General features: G+C 46.6%; 1 protein-coding gene across 1 annotated transcript in view; it reads left to right on the top strand.

The window, feature by feature from the left end:
* Positions 1–19,550, top strand: part of CCDC33 (coiled-coil domain containing 33) — a 1,193,032-nt gene that overhangs the window by 440,991 nt on the left and 732,491 nt on the right. The window contains exons 6-7 of the mRNA XM_085643888.1: positions 8,314–8,423; positions 10,642–10,743. Of these exons, the coding sequence (XP_085500014.1) occupies positions 8,314–8,423; positions 10,642–10,743 (212 nt within the window). The remainder of the gene's footprint in view (positions 1–8,313; positions 8,424–10,641; positions 10,744–19,550) is intronic.

Raw genomic sequence — 19,550 nt, 5'->3', positions numbered from 1 at the left:
GTTTACGCAGGACACACCCATGTTACGCATTGTAGTTAAACATACTCTAAAGACATTCATACATCCACAATGAACCCTTTGAAAACAAGGGATCACAGCCATTCGACTTGAAAAACAAAACTAGGCACATCAATCACGGCATATCAGCATGCGTGTTAACTGATATAACCAATCAAGAAAAAAAAATGGACCCACAGGGGTGCTGAAGGTTCAGATTCACACTAAATCATGAACAAGTTTAGTAATTTCGCAGCAAACCTATAACCTGTGGTCCATTCTAAGAACCGAAAATACTTGGGTACTCTGCTCTGAAACAGAACTTATGGCAACATTTCAAAGGCGTACTGTAAATAAACACCAGATGGGAGATAAAAGCACTTTGCAGGACCAGGAGTAGAGAAAAAAGTGTTTTGGGGTTTGGAGGAGAATACAGAAACCTGATGCAAGCGATTAAAGCATGACATCATCACAATACAAAGACATTCTCACGACACAATTTGATCTAAACACATTTTAGTGGTGCCATAGACCTTTATTTATTTATTTTCTATAATATAGCCAAGCTCAGCAAGGTACATTAGAGGAGAAGCAAGAAAGCTGGCCCAGCACAAAAGCACCTTCCAGTGCAACTTTAGAGGAAAAACTGCGAGAAGGAAGGTCAGATGCAGAAGTGAGAGATGAGATCACAGCTATCAATTGGCTCAACACCATGAGGATGAATTTCAGACAGTCCTGGTTCCTGGGGCAGCAGCACTAATCTGCCTGTAGGCCCACAACTACAAGAAAGTGCAACAAAAAGTCCTAGTATGCTGAGTCTTAATGGCTCAGGCACCTGGATTGACTGTAAATCGCACTTATGACATATAGCTATGGGAGATGGAGCTGGGAAGAGGAAAGGAGAGCAGTTGGAGTAATGACCTAAGGGCCAGATGTACGACCATTCCATTTTGCGAGTCGCAAAATGCGATTTTTGCGACTCGCAAAATGGAATGTACAACAGTGTCTGAGACACTGCTTGCAATTCCCAATGGGGTCACAATGTACCTGCCTCTTCAATATTCATGCAATTTGCGTCCCATTAGGAATTGCCAGCACTCACAGTGATGGTGGCCTGTTGGGCTGAGCAGACCACCATGTCTGTGGCTGTTTTTTAAATAAAGCAGTTTTTTTTGCTGCCCATTTTCCTTAAAGGAAAACGAATGCATTTGAGAAAGAAAAATTAAACGTTTCTGTTTCATTTTTTAAGAGTAGGGACCACTGCCTGCTCTTAAAAAATATTTTCGCTGCCCAACATAATGGGGAAGGGGTCCCTTGGCTACCACTTCCCGTTGCTGACAGACTTACCCCCTACTTGAAGTAGGTGGCAACTGCAATTATTTTGCGACAGCATTTGTGGTTGCAAAGCAGTCGTACATACCAGTGCGACTCGCTATTTGGAGGGGACGGCCTTTAGCAAGCCCTTTACTAATAGCGACTCTCAAACCCTATTTCGCGGGTCTGTAATAAGTTACCGACTCGCAAAATACATACAACACACCTTTTTAGTGGTCGAAATGGGCCGATCTCCCGTTTGCATCTGGCCCTAAGATAGAAAAATTGAGTTAACTGTGGAAAAACAGTGAAAAACCTTATTGCCAAGAGAATATCCACATGTGCTATGGTAATATTAGCAAGCGGGGAAATACCCTTACAAAATTGCTCAAGCACCATGCAACTATAAAGATCAGTTGTCACATAAAAAGTCACATTTGGTCAAGTTGTCCATGCATTACGAAATAACTTTTAATAACCCCGCAAAAAACGGGGCAGCAGGGGAAACGCAGCTTCACAGGCATACACAGGAGGCAGGTTGCGAGTGCTTTCCCTACATTTCTATGCAGTTATTACTTTTAGTGTCAAGGGACTTATTTATGGATGCATAGATAAATATAATTAAATATGCTATACTTGTGCCATTAAGCTCATATTTTTATTTTATCCAATGTCCTGATTATTTTGCAGATCATTGAATTAGATATATTATTCCATTTTATGTATGTGTTGTATGTGTGCTATAAGCAGCTGTAGGACAGGTATAGGCCGGGGTGCAGCAATTATATCTTGAATAGGAGATGGTTTTATGATGCTTGGTGTAATTTCATGGTTCCAGGAGGGATGCTTTTATGGCTACAGTCGTTGACGTTTTATCACGACTATTAACCGTTTCCACTTCCTGGATGTATTTTATAAGCTACTTCAGTAGAATTGCTTCCTAATTGGAAACTTTTTTATATTTGTGCTTCACTTAATGGTTGAATGCTGACACCAACCACTGAAATTGCTTTTCCTATATGAATGGTGTTTAAAATGAAAGTGAAACAGCAATGTTTCAAAAAAACAGTTTGCACCATGAAACTTTCTTCTGTTACACCTCCTGCTCCCTTTCAACTGCGTGACGTAATTGTATGAAAGATGGCCTCTGCCAGAGAGTCTCAAATAAAAAACGGTAACAAAAATATAGTTCTCAAAATACACCTGCAGGATCAGTGCTTAGTTTGTAAAAGAATGAGTTCTGGCGCCCAAAGCTCTGCTAAGAAGCCTGAGGCTGGCTGTTTTAAATGTAGGCACACCAGTGGCTGTCGCCATTAACAAAAAGTGGTGGGAAGGGTGAAGGGAGCATGGGTGGGGGGAGCGTGGGACGGGAGCATGGGGACTCAAGGACCCACCCAAGGTAAGTACCCAGGGACAAAGCAAACACAATGACATGATGGACGGAGCGCTGAAACTTTTCAGACACTCACCCCAGTCCCAGATCTGGGTTGAAATAATCATCGTTCTTTAGCTCACTTCGCCACCCCAGTTCAGACCCAGCTATATGCATAAACAGTCTTGACCCTGTGCCTCATGGGAACAGTCCAGCCCGAACTGCCAAGCCATGTCTTCCCTGGAGCTGTAACAAGCATCCTGGGACCGGTTTCCGGCTAACAGCCCTCATCAGCCAGACTAGCTTGTATCCAGTAGCAAAGTAAGCAATGGACCCATGTCTGGGCATACCCTGCCAACTGTTCCCATGTGGCACTGGGTCAAGACTGATTTGCATATAGCTGGGTCTGAACTGAAGTGGCAAAGTGAGCTAAAGAATGATGATAGATTCAACCCAGATCTGTGACTGGGGGTGAGTGTCTGAAAAGTTTCCGCGCTCCATCCATCATCTCCTTGTGTTTGCTAAGTACCCAGGAACCCCACGGAGGCCGTGTGCAGAGTGCGAACATGACAGCGTGCTCAATACAAGTCAATGAGCAAGTCACAGTTTTTAAGAAGAAGTACCCTTCCCAGTGGACCCTGAAGAAACCCAGTGGAAGATTGGGAGTGCAGGGGAGAGGGTTTAATAATAATGTATTGTTTTATTTTTCACCTACTGGTGCTAAGCCAGTGGGGTGATACTCGAGCCGTCCTGCAGAGCACTGCATACCAAGGCTGCATACTCTTAAATCAACCTCTGCTCTTCCATCCGCTTTCTGACATAACCTGCCCCTGACCCATGGTGTAGGTGCCAAGTTTAACTGTTGTAATCAATGTAGTTTGTTTGATTGCTATATGACTTGTGATATTATGTAATTCAAATTTTAGCTAATTGTTATGTATGAATTTCATCCTCAGGCATGGTGGACCGGGCCACCCCAGGTCTTTGTCTCTGGTAGTGTATTGGTGCTAACTTTGGGCAATTGGACTTTGAGGTGTTCTCATGCAAATCAATGTATGCTCATTGTATTGCCATACAATAATAATGTATTGTATATTCTTTTTTAATTGTTTTATGCTAGTTTGATGGCCTATGGCCGAATAAAGTATTACAATTCTTAGACCTGCCCCTTTATCTCACTTTGCAGCTTCCTGCTTTGTCCCTTTGTGTAGGAAAGTGGGAACTGCTTTTATGGTCACCCCCACTTTTTGCTGGTATCATTCTATTTTCTGACTAGCCTAACTGGTATCCTGCTAATCAGGATCCCAGTCTCTGTGCTTCATCCCTAAATTGGACCATGGTGAGTACTAAGGTATCCCCCAGATTGGCTACTGGTGTACCCTTGTAAGTTCCTAATATATGGTACTAAGATACGCATGGCTTAGGTACACCATGGGTCCCTCATGGGCAGAAGCATGTATTATGCTACCCATGAGAGACCACTCAAATTGTGACTACAGGCCTGCCATTGCAGCCTGTGTAAGCTGGTGCTAGCACCATTTACGACTGATAAACATTTCCTGATATCTGAGGTCACTGCGCTTAAAACCTCTCACTCACCCCTAAGGGAAGCCTTTCAATCCTGAAGGCAGGCTGCTCGGTTATAAGTGTGAGGGTGCCCCTGCATGAGCAGGACATCCCAACAATCCCCAAAGTCCATTCTCCTGGGTTGTAAGTGCATCAGCCATTATGATACATAGAGTGGCCATGCGTCATTGTGCGATGGCTAACTCTAAACTGACTGTAATGAACCCTGGCATGTTTGGTATCAAACATGTTGGACTCATACTCCAACACCGTAAATGGTGTTGGAGTTATGATTCCATTCACCCTGAGGCTTCTTCGGGAAGCCCTCTGTGCTCCCGTTACCAGTCTTCCAAACCCGTACAGCAAACTATTGCTGCTACCAACCAGAAACACAATTCTGCCCTCCTGCTGCTGAGCCAAGTTCGACCAGGGGATGGTAGGACAATAGGTTTACTGTCACAGTGAGGTGTGACCACCTTCCAGACAGGACTTAGAGTATTGGGCCAGGGTGGGGGGGCTTGCCAGAGCCACTAGACTGTTTTGAAGGGCACATTTAATGCCCTCCTTGCATACTCCAGTTGGAACCAGTTCAGTGAGTTCCTGCTCTGGTGGCAAACTGGACAAAGGACATGGGCGTATCCTCCCCACTGCCTAGCCCCTCTTGTGGGAGGGACCCCTGAATCTTCCCAGCCCTTTCCTTAGGGTACTTAAGGGCTTACCTGAAGGGTGGTTCTTTATATTCATCATGGCCCAAGATTCAGATCTGAAACCACTTCACCTTCAACCATCTGGGCTCTTTGGACTACGTTGGACTTCGCTTTTGGAACCAAGACTGCAACTGGAAAGACTCTTGCTGCTCCTGGTCTTGCCGTCCTGCCAGTCTTCTGCATCGTCTGTGAGTGTGCTCCATACAGGTTCTTCTACAGGCATGTGGACATCCAAGACATCCAAAGAAATCTCACTTGGAGTGAAGGAGTTACTCCCCTGCACCTACAGGCACCACAATGAAGTCGGCTGTTCCTGAGCTCCCACCAACTCTGAAAGGTTCAGCAACACAGGCGGTGGTTCTGTAACTTCCTTGAGGCTTGCACTATCTTCACAGCAAGTTTGAAGTCAGTATCCCTTGTCGCAACCGCTGGAGCAGTACCCCTGTGCACCATGTTGACTTGCCGTTGCCAAGGCTTGTTTACTCTCTCCTTCAGAGATCTTCGGCCGCAAGATGCTCAAGCCTCAAGCATCTCTTGCTACCAAGACCTTTGTCCTCACCACATCCTCTGCACAGTGGGCCTTCATCATTGGTGAGCTGCTTGAGGTCCTCTTGCGACTCTTGTGCATCCGACCTGTGGGTCCTCTTGAGGGTCTTCTTTTACTCCAGTGGGCTTCCCTACTTGCTTAGGGCCTGCTCTGGCTTACCTGCTCGTGGTGAGTCCCTTGGACCTTGCTGGTCCCGACATTGCACCTTTTTTGTCTACTATGTTTGTTGCAGCTTCCAAGGCTTGTTGGTGGTCTCGGCCGACACCCACCCCCTGGCTCTTGACATCTGACGTGGGACAGCTCGTGAACAGCTGCTGGCTTCTACAGTATTTCCTGGTCCGCACGGCTGCAGCTGCAAGGGTACTGTCAACTTTCCTGCATCTTCCGACATTGGACGGCATCATCTTCCGTGCCTCCTGGTCACGCCTGAGTGGCATAGACTCAGTCCCCTCTGCTTGCAGGTACTTCTCTTCCTGAATACACCTTCGGGTTCCACGGGACTCTTTCACCTACTTTGCCAGCGGCATCTTCACTGAAGTCCTCCATTGTTGTCTACGGCGGTTTCCGACATCACTGTGCACCTATGCACCTGCCTTCCCTGGTGTAGGTATCCTGGTTCCCAGGGCATCCATAGGTAGGGTGACTCTCCAACCTTCTGTCTTCCACTGTGTTTCTTCAGGGTCCACTGGGAAGGGTCCTTCTTCTTAAAAACTGCGACTTGCTAATTGACTTGTATTGAGCACGCGGTCGTGTTCGCACTCTGCACATGGCCTCCGTGGGGTTCCTGGGTACTTACCTTGGGTGGGTCCTTGGATCCCCAGCTCTTCTACATCTTCTGGGTCCAGTCTCGACTTAGGTTGTGGTTCGCATTCCCCTTTATTAGTATAGGGTTTGGTTTCCCCCTGGAGACCACAGTGTATTTGTGCTACTTACGTATTCCATTAGTAAAGTATTGTGTGTATTGTGATTATATCTCCAGGTAGGAGATATTGCAATGTGTTAGTGAGTGTTTATAATAAATACATATTTTTATAACAACACTGTGTGGTTCTTTTTCACTTAACCTACACTATATGATTAGTACTGGTTAAACAAGCTGCTTTACTTTCCTTCTGGACTAAGTATGAAGGCTGCTCTCCACAGCTACTACTTAGAGAGCTTTCTAAGGTTGTCTAAGACCCCTAAAATCACCAAGAGGTTTGTCTGGATTAGTGTGGGGTGCTACACCTACAATGAGTGCATTGTGACCACCACCGGCTCTAATTAAGCATTGTGCAAAATCCAAATTACACTGCCTACTGTGCTCTACTAGTGCAGAGGTCTCATATTCATGGGGAAAGATCCATAGATATTCCTAGATATTGCTCTTGAAGAAATTTGTGTTAAATACATCCTAAACTCAAACATCCTCCTTCTTGCTGCCCATACAGTTGGTTCCCTTAGTCTATACACTATACATGTATACGCTGCATCTCTACCCAAACCCAGCAATCATGCCAAGGTGAGATTTTACATCAAAGGAACACATTCTTGCTATGGCCATGGATGTGAATTGCCTGTTTCTTCCTCAAATCCAATTCAACCTTTCAGCTTTTATGCGTTTTCCATACATGAGGATCACACCCATTTCAAAGGCTCACAAATTGTGTCCCAGGGCAACTTCTACCATCCATCTCTCTCACTCTATCACATAGTTTCCTTGGGGCCTACTTCTCTCGTACGCGTCAATCATTGCAGTAAAGTTGTTTTCTGCACTCCTCCCACTGATACTTGTCCTTATTGCAGGACTGGTTCCCTGATTATCAGCTGACAGTTGCTTCAGTTATGGTCCTTCACGGATCACCTAATAACTGTATGCTTGGGGTCTGACACAAATTAGGGCCTGGTGTGCATGAACAATATAAATATGCAAAAAAAGTAAGTTGTTATAGGTGCTTTGAAATGCAGTGGTTGAGCTCCTATGTGATTTTTCTTCAATATATCTACAAATATGTGATTGAAAACTGTATATCTGCCTTGGTTGGCTGAAAACTGGCGTGAAGTTACTTTAAAACTCAAATGCTCTTCTTTAAAAAAACATGTTTTGAATTAAAAGCTCCTTCAGGTTTAAAATCTAATGCTATTTTCTCTGAACGTCTTTAAAAGAAAATCACTGAAATCTCTTCACAACTATCTCTTTGCAGTCTGTCTAAAGTCCAATGATAAAACAAGCCCCCTTGTGTTCAAAAACATAATGTTGTCTATGTGTCAGGCAATGATGGCTAGAGCCCGGAAGCTTGTCATGTCAGTGATGGGGACGAGTGAGTCTGCCTTTGAGTACACCAGGAATATCCACAGTAGATTCCGAAGGACCAGAGTCCATGCCAGATTTTCAGGCTATCCACGTAAAATAAATTTACTAGCAGCGAGAAGATCGATGCCAGAGTGTCATGATATCCACATTAAATACATTTTCAAGCACTGTCTAAATGGACCTCATTTATTTTGGCCTGGATCTTGACTTCCTGAGCTTACATTCGAAACCCTGGTCTATGCCATACCAATGAAGATATGTTTCCCTGTGCCTTACTGGAGAAGAAAATGCAAGAAAATCTTTTTGGTAACACCTTGTTTGAGATGAAAGTATGTGGAGATGCCTCAGTTTCACTATGCTTGGGAATAGAGTGTATGAACCCACCTTCGTTTACGTCCTTAAAATATTTGTCTACCATGCTGGGGATTGTAATGGCCCAAAGCTGAATTTTCATTTATTTGCCCACGTAGAATACTCTAAAAACGTTTCTGTACTCTTATCTTCTGCCCTTTTGCAGCTCTGGTGTTAAATGTGGCAGACAGTCGAACCAAGGATTTGCTGGTCAGTTATAGGGTACCCGTGGGCTTCCTCCAACCTTTTCATCATTATCACCTGGAGCTGGTGAAGGTGAGTGACATGCTTAATGTAATTCTGCATTTAAAGAATGCCTCGTCAAAACATATAGACAGTAAAAAACAGAGAACATAAATGCAGCTTTCTTTGCCCTTCAGTTAATAAAATGTAACGCAAAGTCCTGAGACTGCAGAGCTTATATCGTCCTCAATGTTTTATGTTCTAATATTGATCACAAGTGGCCTTCCGCTCATAGAAATTGCTCAAATTGAATCTTGCTCGTCCTTCAAATGTACTCACCAATGCTTCTACCAATGGGCCAGAGGCTGTCTTACAGTCTTGTGTCAAGAGCAACCAACTAGAGTAAATTCATGTAAGTCCACTTGGCTTAAGGTAACTTTAGATCTGTTTGTGGCTGCCAATTAGAGCCAGTGCAGAGAATGGTGTGGGCCAAGGTGACTTTGCCCACATCCGCTTGGTGATACACGGGTAGATTACCATGGGTTTATTTCTTTACTTGTCCGCTACAGCAGTACTGCCTGCAGCTGGGAGAGCGGAGGCCTGCCTCCAAGAAATACTTCAACTTAACACACCTACAACTTGGAGTTGGTTTCGTTGAGGATTGTCATACTGATCTTCTGTGAATTGCTTTTCCACCGTAGGCTTGGCTTAAAGGAGCCGTATTTGCCGAGGTGCCTCTTGAGGCATATTAATAGAGCTGCTGATGAATATTCCTATGAATCAAACTTTGATTGGCCCTCTATAAACCAACACATAGGCCTGCTGCCATATCAAAGCCTTGTGGCTCAAGGTGACCTTCAACATATCAATAAGTGACATAGAGAACTCTTAAAAGAGAGACATAAAGTCAAATGTAACTTCAAACCATTCATGACTGTTGTGAAGCGCAGGCTGGTTGACTCATTCCTTCTAGTGTAGCACTTCTCTCTTCCTCTTATCCCTATCTCTCACTCTCCCTTTCATCTCTTTCTCTCTCAAGCACATACTACAACTGTTCTTTTTTCTCTCTCTTTACCTCTGTTTGTCATTTTTAGGTCAAGCCTGCGACAGCGCATATGTTGTATGCGCTCTTGCTTGTGAGACACTTTTGTTTACAATAGAGGGCTTAGAGTCCGCCCATTGCTTCCGATATGTTAGCTTCAGTGTCACTCTTCTTTGGAGCCTCCTAATTCCAGAGCAGACCAAGCGTCACTTCCGTTTATTTCTGTGGAGCACGGACTAAGCACAGTGCCTGTCCGTTGCTTGCAACCAATGTCACTGAGGTACTACTTCTTCAGCACGGTCTGCTGTGCAACATGGCTTAAAAACATTGGCAAAGCCAATATATCTTGCATAGGTGAGACCTTTTTTTTTTACTTTGTCAATGCTTGTTATTTTCTGTATCTCATGCAGTCATCATCTTTAGTTCACAGCATGCCTTCCTTTCCTCCCCAAGTATACAGCTTGGTCTCTCTTTGCATCGTTTGCATTATGTGACACTGCTTTTAAGCTCCCTTTATCAATCCAGCTCTTTTCTCTTTCATGTTCACTTATCCTCCTCCCTAGTTCACATTGTTTCCGTCTATCATCAATATTCAGAGATTTTTGGAAAATAAAGATTCAGTCCCTTTCTCTTTTTGTCTGCTTTTCTTACTCTCTGACTTCTTAAGGGATTCTGGGTTCAATATTTCCGCTGATGGCCACGGGTCTCCTTCAAGTCAAGAGACCCAAGGCCAACCACAAAATCGTGGCTAAGAGACTTCTTTGCACTTTGTTGACCACGGAAACATCTGTACAAATGGTTTTATAAATGACCTTCTCCATCTACTGCTTGACGTCGAAAAAGAGATGTAAGCACTTTTTGCCACAACAATTCACGCTTCCTACTGAGGCACTGACCTGTGGAAGGAATGATGGTCCGACAGGATAGTGGACTTTAATAGCTCATTAAAGAAATGACAGTCCTGCCGAGAAGAGTCTGGTACTCTCTGTCTTTGACAAATGCTGATATTCAGAGGATCTGCCTGTGTAAAGCGCAGTGAGAAGCTCTTTACACACAAATGCACCTCCAGATGTGTCGCATCCATTAAATATTAAATGTGAACTGGAAGATTTATGATGCTTTTGTTTCTGGAAGTTTCTCCCTAGTGGGCTGATGTGTAATCACAGGCCTGTTTTATGAGTGTTGGTTGGGGTGATAACTGCTTTGGGGTTACATTAGGTGACCGCTCAATGAGAGTGGTTTAACTAAGTTTCCCGTCTCTCCCTGCAGGTTCTCCAGACTGTGCCTGCGGGAGCACGCCTGTACGCCACAGTGGTACGCCAGAAGAGCCTCATCCCTCGTCAGAGTGCTTTTACATACGCTGCCTTGGAGGTAAGGTCTGTCATGGCTGCAGAAAGGATCAAGAGATGATTGGGATCTGCATATTGTTTGTAACTTATTCTCGGAGCTCCCTTCTGCACTTGGTGGTCACTGGACAGACATAAAAAGATGTCAAGCCGGATCAGGCCCCGGCATATATGTCAATTAGGAGTAGGGGTGGGCATAACTCACTTAATGCAGCATAGCGTAATGACGTGGAATTACCCAAGAATTCTGCATGATTACGCTTAATTACACAAGAAGAGTAATTCTATTTCTTAGCTAAAAAATGCCTCCTAGCATCTAAAACAGGTGTGAGAATGCATTTTGCACTAAGGAACAGTGCTAAATACAACAGAACACGAATAGCAGGCACAGACAGACGCCCATGCTTGCTAAATGTGCTCTTGGAGTAGGATTTCCCCCCAATTTACTCCCAACATTTAACACTATTTGCTTAGCGCAACATGCACCCTTGCTTCCAAAATGGACACGAAGATGCATTTTGCGTTAAGAAATAGCGCAAAATGCAGCAGTACACAAATAGGGAGCAGTCACTCGCACTCACTAAATGTGCTCTTGCTGTAGGATTCCCCATCACCAAATGACTCATAATTATGCGAGCAGAGGTAATCGTATAATTATCAGTAATTTCACTTCAAATGGTAACGCAAAATTTCTGAAATTACTCCGATTAATCTGGCGTCATTGATATTATGCCCGGGCCTGATCAGGAGACAAGTTTGCACACATGCTGAAATGAATTAAACTCATAACTATGTGTATTAAATTGAGGTACACTTTTAGGGGTAGGTGTAGCTGCAGAGTCAAGCGACTTACACCTTCACAATTTATTTGTAAACTTTCCAAATTTTAGTTGACTTTTTTAACGGGGTGCACATCCAAATATTCATAACAACAATATTGCATGTCATAAATATTGTGGTCTATTAACGATTATAAAAATATCCCTCAGGGCGTGGCCAAGATGGCGGTCGGGTGAGACATGCTTCTGAGTCTCTCCGATGCCACGGACATTTAGCACCTCTATAGCCCCCTCCTGCCGGGCACCAGTGCCGGGACGACGCACTAGACTCAGTCCGGAACACAAGCAGTGTCAGAGAGGTGCCTGGCACCCCAATCAGAGCTTTGAGACTGAGAAGGAGGATCGGAGGAGTGGCTTAGTTGCTTCGGCGAGTGGGATAAGATGAGCGGCTAGCTGGGCCTGCCCACCTGCATTGGGAGTGAAGACGAAGCCCCCCCCGTCAGCCCTCCTGTGAGTGCGGGAGTAAAGACGTGCTCCCACGTCGACTCATTGGTGACAGTGAAGACTGACAAGACCAAACTGGTGGCCGATCCTGAGGCCCGGGGTCTTCGGCGGAGGTGCAGTAAGGTAGTGCATGGGACACGGCCGCCTCCAAGTGGAGAAGCGAGGCGAGTAGAAGGAAGCATTCAGCATGGTAGGGGACCCAGCTCGACCTGGACACTTAGTGGCTCTGAGGCGGAGGATCGCAGCAGCAGTCTGCTCGCCTCTGGGGACCGGCGCCATCGGCCGGGGCCTCTTGGGTATGGAAGGCCACACAGAGGACAGTGTAGGCCACCATAGGAGCGGCAAAGTGAAGGGAGGACTGAGCACGCACGCTCCGGCAGCCGTGGCCTGCAAAGAGGGCAGTGGCCCGGGAGCAGTGTCTGAAGACCATTGTGGCGGCCTGCAGAGGTGAGCGGGTACGCTGCAACATATAGACCCAGTGTCACCCCTTAAGCGCAGAGACAGTGTCACCCCATAGCCCAGGAGAGCGTGCAACAGACCCCAAGTGGTGCACGACGCTCCCAGTCTAAGGGGAAACAAGGGAGGAGCAGAGAAGACCAGGATAAGCCTTCACTATTCTCTCAATGAACGTAGGATTGCTGAAAGGGCCACTGGGGTCTGCCCGGGGTCGACGGCCTACCCCGCAGTGATAGCCAGGGAGGAGGTGCACCTGCCCAGGAGGGGCAGTGGGGGTTCACCCGCATTAGGTCTACAGGAGCAATGGGCGGCAGTTAGAGACATAGACAAAAAGGGGAGCAGCTGAGATATCTGAAGGAAAAAGAGCATGTGGGCAGTGTGACACCTCCCTGACCACGATAGAACACAACAGAAGCACACGGTGAAGAGTATGTACCAGGTCTAATGGTGGACAAGACGAAGGGGTGCTGTTGACTCCCGGGGGCCCATACGAAGAGAGGTCCAGGCAAGGCAACACTTGCAGTGTGCACCGGAAAGGGGACATCAAGAAGCAGATATTCCTTGGAAGAGGGTGTCAGAAAGAGACACCCCCCATCCTTAGGGCATAGGTGCTACCCTATAGCAGTCAGTGACAGCATAGCCAGGCAGGATGCCTCAGAGTAACGGCCGGCTGGAGGGAACACAGAAGGGAGGCTAGCATAAAAGGTAGATAACCTGGCGGGTGCTGAGACCCTGCCTAGAAGATTCATGAGACTCAAACCATGGAAGCCACAAGCTCCAAGATGGAACAGTCAGTTAAGTACATGCTGGTGAAACAGCCCATTCCAGGGACACCATCGGGATTGTCTTCCAGCGATGCTGGACAACCAGATGGATCAGAGGAACTAGATGGACCCGCAACAAAAGCATTTATGACCTCGCTCTTCACCTCCATAAGGGAGGATCTCCAAACCATTCAGTGCGGCTTTCAGCAGATCTGAAAAAGGTGCGGCGGGACCTGGCAGAAGTGGGGGAGTGCGTAGCAATCCTAGAGGAGCGGGAATCTGGCAGAGAGAAAGAGATAGAGCTAATGCAACAGGAGATTCTCTGCTTGAGAGAATAGCACATAGAGTTGCAGGCACAAGCAGAGGATTTGGAAAACCTATCAAGCAGAAATAATGTCCGCATCAGAAGAATACCAGGACAAGCAGAAGGGGAAAATCTTGGAGCCTATGATCAAAGAGTCCCTCATCTGCTGAGCAAGTTCAGAGGGCATTCGCCCACACTCTATCAAAACCTATCAATGACCACTCTTCACAAACGGAGGGAATTCCGTCCTATCACGACCCACCTCAGTGAGAAAGGAATAACATATTTCTGGGGACACCCCTTTCACATAATTTTTCAATACGATGGCAAGCTGCGGCAGTTGAGATCCCTGAAGGAAGCACAGAAGGTTTTGGGTCTCCCGGAAGAGAACAAGCAGGAAGAGGACCCTGAACACCCTGACAGTGGCTGCTGCAGGCAACAGAGATGGCGCACAATAGGGAACCCCTCACCAAATGACAAACCAGACACAGAGACAATGGCGAAAAAAAGGCAAGCAGTGCTCTCTACGCTCTTAGGCTCACAAGGCCTACTGGATCCCACTTGAACTGAACACTATAATGACGGTAAGAGGATTCTTTACAGGTGCAATTGGGGGGACGATCTCACTTTGTATCAACTTTTCCATGAGAACTGACATGATGACTTCCAAAGAAGTGAAGAAACAAGAGACTCTCTTTACCCGACGAGCCGACGTCCCCCTCAAGATCTTCCAAGTTGACGAACTGTTGTCTAATTTACTTCTAAGAAGAGTTTGTGTGGACTGTTTAGTTTTGGATTTTGTGGTATTTTTTTCCATTTCTTTTTATATGCTTTTTTCCTTTTTCGCTGCACCAGTCTCATCAGGGTCCCACAGCAGTGGTATGGGGGGAGGCCTTCAGGACTGACAAGTCTTTGCCATTCCGATCCCCGAGGATGCAGAGCTGAGTATAGAATTCAATTGGGTAGCCATGGCTAGGGATCTGAAGATCGTGGACCTCAATGTTAGAGACTTCAATCACCCAGTAAAGCACACAGCAATTCTGTCCATACTTGCCAACTCTGGAGGCGATATATGCTTATTGAGAGAAATGCATTTACTATCAAAGGACACTGCACACATGCGTTGCCAATGGTTCCCAAACCAGTTCTGGTCATCAGGCCTTACAAAAAAGAATGGGGTAACCATTTTACTGAGCTAGAAATTTAAGGTACAAGATACCCTCAACAATAGCCGAAATAAAAGGGTGCCTCTTAGTGGTCAGGGTTCAGTGAAGCTCCACCTCCTTCACCCTAGCAAACATATATGCCCCAAACACCCAGCAGGAACCCTTAATTACAATTGCGCTTGCCACAGTGCTAGCTTCCCCAGATTCAGCCATTCTATTGGGGGGAGACTTTAACCCAGTCATATATCCACGCTGGACCTCTCCTGTGAGCCATCTGCGTAAACTGGGGCCTTTTCCTCTGAGGGCTTGCAGTGGTTAGCGGAGAATGGGCTTTTGGACACATGGCGCCAGCAGCACCCAGCGACACGACAAAACATATGCTCATATTGACCACTTCTTTGCCTCACACTCACTGACACCTAGAATCAGAGATGCATCCATTGAACCTAAATCTTTATCGGACCATGCCATGATCACGATTACACTTCAAACAGATGATTCTCAGCCGAGCCCTTCAAGATGACATCTACGCGAGGGGCTATTACAAACCCAAGACATATCAACAGCAATACACAAGGCGATGCTGGAGTATCTCCATACCAATGACGTAAGAAATACCTCCCTGGCCTCGGTCTGAGAAGCACTGAAGTTAGTGATGAGGGGAGAGTTTATCGCGGTATCTGGGGCCGAGAGTAGATTGCGTCAGGAGAAGTGCCAGCAGTTAGAACAAGAAGTGGCGTGTTAGAGGCCCTACACAAATGAACAGGGCACCTAGATTCTGGAGAGAGCTAGAAAAGAAAAGGCTTTTATTGAAACGTCTTGATCTAGACAGAGCGGAACATGCCCATTTCAGACTTTGACATACGTTCTGTTTGAGTAGTGACCACTGTGGGCGTATGCTTGCACAGAAACTGCGAGCCAAGACGATAGCAGCCTTGGTCACCTCGATCAAGCAGGCTTCTGGGGAAGAGGTACATACTGCTAAGTGCACAGTAGAGGCATTTACGATCTTCTACTAGGCTCTATATTCCAATTTGAACACTCCTCATAGTGATGCGAGCACATATCTCCTAGGGAGCCTAGTCACCCGCTTGCCGGAAGCAATTGCTTCGCAATTAGATCAACTGATACAGTTTGAAGAGGTAATAGCAGCAATTGCACACCTCAAGACGAGTAAAGCACCGGGACCTAACGGTTTCACAGCGCAGTTCTATAAAGCTTTTTGCCAGGAACCAGCCCCACTTCTGACTCGAGTATTCAATTCCTTTCTCGAGACAGGAACAATCACAGACTCCATGGATGAGGCTTCCATCTCAGTGATCCTTAAACCAGCGAAGGATCCCAGGGACCGTGGATCATATCGTCCCATATCCTTACTTAATATTGACGCTAAGCTCTTTGCCGGAATACTGGCAACCCATCTGAGTCTACTCATGCCGGGCCTAGTGGATCCGGACCAAACCGGCTTCATCCCAACAAGACAAGGGGGAGACAATACCAAACGACTCCTCCACCTCATGGATGTTACCCAGAGGATGCGTAAGGAGGTGCTGTTTCTATCTATTAATGCTGAAAAAGCTTTAACATATCTGGGCATTCTGCTTGCTCCTACCATTCCCAAGCCCTGGCAATAAATTATGCAGCACTCATCAGCCAGGCGAATAAAACTCTAGATAGTTGGAGTCGTTTGAAACTGGCCTAGTTTGGACGTATTACTGCCGTTAAGATGACAATACTCCAACGCATCCTCTACATCTTTCAAGCGCTGCCACTTGTTCCACCTTCGAAGACGGTATTGCAAGAAGGCGGCCTGGGGCTCCCCCTGGTCCACCGGTACCTACAGGTAGTGCTCCTCCGCTACTTAGTAGAATGGAAGCATCCTACCTCTGAAAAGCAGTGTTCCTTCATTGATCAGACAGTAGCGGGGGGCGAGTGTCGGGAGGGAGGTCTGGCTACTGTGTAAATTTAGAGCATGGGGCCTGTATTCCTCACCAGTAACATTATCAGCACTGAGAGTTTGGGATAGAGTGGCTTTGGAGAGAGGACTTGCATAATTCCCATCCCTGATGTCCCCGGTAGTGGATAACCTGGATTTTCCTTCCGGGTGTAGCTCAGAGGTGTTTGTAGGTGGTCGGAGCAGGGATGCAAAAGAGTGGGTTCTTTGTTTGATGACAAGGAAATTATTCTCTTTGTACAATTGCGACACGAATACTCACTCCCCCAGGCTGACACGTTTCACTATCTCAAACTGAGACACTGGGTGACCACACCTGAATACAGGAAGGCGGCCTTTCATTCACTAACGGCATTTTAAAAATGGCTGGTTCGCAAAGTGGATGATAAACATCTCATCTCAGATCTCTATGCGATGCTCTCCAAGGGGGAAGACGGGGGCAGATCCAAGGGCCAACAGCAATGGGCGGAGGAACAGGGGCGCGCTGTCTCACCATAAAGAATGGACAGACATCCACTATAGAGAACATCACACTGCGTACAGGGTGGCTGGTTCAGAGACTGCATATGAGCTAGCAGCATACTTGTTCCTTACACCTGCATGCATCCATAGGTGGGACAAGGGGCTTGTAGAGAAGTGCTGGAGGGGGATGTGGACAAACGGGCTCTCTAGTGCATTTACTTTGGCACTGCCCAAAATTATCACGCTTCCGGAAGCACATATTGGTCGACATAGATATAGCATTTGACACCGCTATCCTGTGCTCACGGCATACACCATACTGGGCCTTCCGAACTCTCTGACTTTTCCCTTATGCTCCTTACGGGGCTGACAAATGGCGCTAGCACTGCTTGCTGCGTGTCAGGCGATTCTGGCTCGGTGAGGTACTACGACCATCCCCGATCACACAGCGTGGTTACTTAAACTCTGGTTCATTTTAGCAATGGAGTGCATGTCCTTAGTAACAGAGAACAAAAGCGAGACATTCGCAGAGCTATGGGCCCCCTAAGTTCGGATACTCTCAAAAGAATTCCAAGAGCTCACATGTCCCAAATATCTGCAAATATTACGATTACCACCCATACACGGAGCAGGGCGGCTGGCACCTCTTAATGTAGACACAGAATGCCAAACATAATAATATAACAAAAGACTCATTACTCACAGCCAGTAGTGGGTAGGCGGCTGGTGCAGAGGATCGGGCGGGGGGAGGGTGTAGGAGTAGGGAGGGGGTTGGTATATTATTAGTTGTCCTTTACTAGTTTTGTTACTAATACTGAAGGAACCTTTAATCGCTGCTGGCCTCCAGGTTGTAGATGCATAGCTGTGTAAAGCTCGCTTATCTGATTTACGCTGCCGGTCACTGGTTGTAGGTACTCATTTATGTAAACGATGCTGCGGATCTATCTTAATAAACAGAATGTTTTTTTAAACTCTAAGGGACCCAAGACGATGGTGGTCGGAAAGCCGCCAACCTTTGGTTGGAGGGTTTCTGACCGCCATCATCGGTTTTAATTCCGACCAGTTGATTATGAATCAGCTGGTCGGAATTGAATCCAGACGGTCATTCTGACTGGCTTCTGACGGGCCCGTCGGTCAGTCGAATGGCTCGTAATCCCAAAGGGTGGGCCTTTTCTGCCTTTGGGATTACAATGCATTGTTTCCAGCATGGTTTCCATGATGACCTGCCTGACATGGAAACCATGTCGGAAAGCATGTTTGGGGGCCCCCACCAGGGCCCCCTTGTGTTTGCTGCCTCCGGTTGAGTCAAGGGGGCACAGTGCTCAGTCGCATCCAAATCAGGCAGTCGGGACCGCGGACCAGAGGTCGGCCGGTCCTGTGTACGAGATGGTGTCGGGCGGAAGCAATTCCACCCAGGCGCGCAACACCCATCGGGCTCACCGGGCTTCAGCTCCCCCCGTCATGTGTGTCATCCCGGCTGAGACAGCCTTGCGGGCTGGCGTCCGTTTAATTGCAGCTGCACCCGAGTACTGCACAGGTCTTTAAAATACCATTTATTCGTTAATGAGGCTTTTGTTGTGTTTTCACCCCTTCTTACAGCCACTCTGCCTATGGCTGGAAGACTTAGTCCCTCCCAAAATCTTTTTCAGCCCCCCCCCCGAAATTTGGCTCTAGTTGCCCGCCTGATTCCGCCCCCAACATCGTAATCAGCCCCTTAATGTGGTGATATTTTTGTAAAGGATATTTAGAACACTATATTTTTTGACAGATTATATTTAGGCCACAATATTGCAAAATGTTGTTCAAAATCCCATGGATGGTGCTGTCGAAGGTAAGGGTGCAGAATACCAATTCTGCACACTCCTGATTGCAGCTCGTGCCTCTTTAATTTCCCACCAGGTACTTTCTGCCCATTTATCTATTTCATGTTCCTGCTTTTTCCATTTGTCAAGTTTTTTCTGTTTTCTCGTACTCTTTTACGCCTTGTGTGTTTTTTCACTCTCTTGCTCTGGGTCAAAGTCTGTTGAGAAAAAATAAGCTCCGGTCCCCAACCACTGGCTCAAATTAAGCACGGATGCTATGCAAAGCATTTCTGACTGAAATGCTCCTGACCCCTTCAATAAATAGTGCGTTCATGCCCTTGAAGTATGCACACTATTCTTCCTAGCGTGCTAAGGGCCAAATCTCTCACACAGATCCCTGCAATAAAATGCTGTGATGTTTCCTGTGAAGCCGTGAGCCGAGGCCTCCTGGGCACCAGTGACCTTCCAGTCTTTGCTGTGCGAGCTGAGCCTCCATTCACACCTCTGTGGCTGCTAACGCCGGCCCTGATCACTTCTGACAGGCCAGCGCCAGGGATGCCCAGGAGAGAGGGCTGCTGCAGATGGCTTCATTTCCAAGGCAGTCTGAGAGGGGTCATCAATAGTTAACAGAGATGCGATGA

This window comes from Triturus cristatus, chromosome 3_1, assembly GCF_964204655.1.
Source record: "Triturus cristatus chromosome 3_1, aTriCri1.1, whole genome shotgun sequence".
Classification (NCBI taxonomy): domain Eukaryota; kingdom Metazoa; phylum Chordata; class Amphibia; order Caudata; family Salamandridae; genus Triturus; species Triturus cristatus.
Note: the sequence above shows the minus strand (reverse complement) of the source record. Positions and strands in the feature narration are given on the sequence as shown.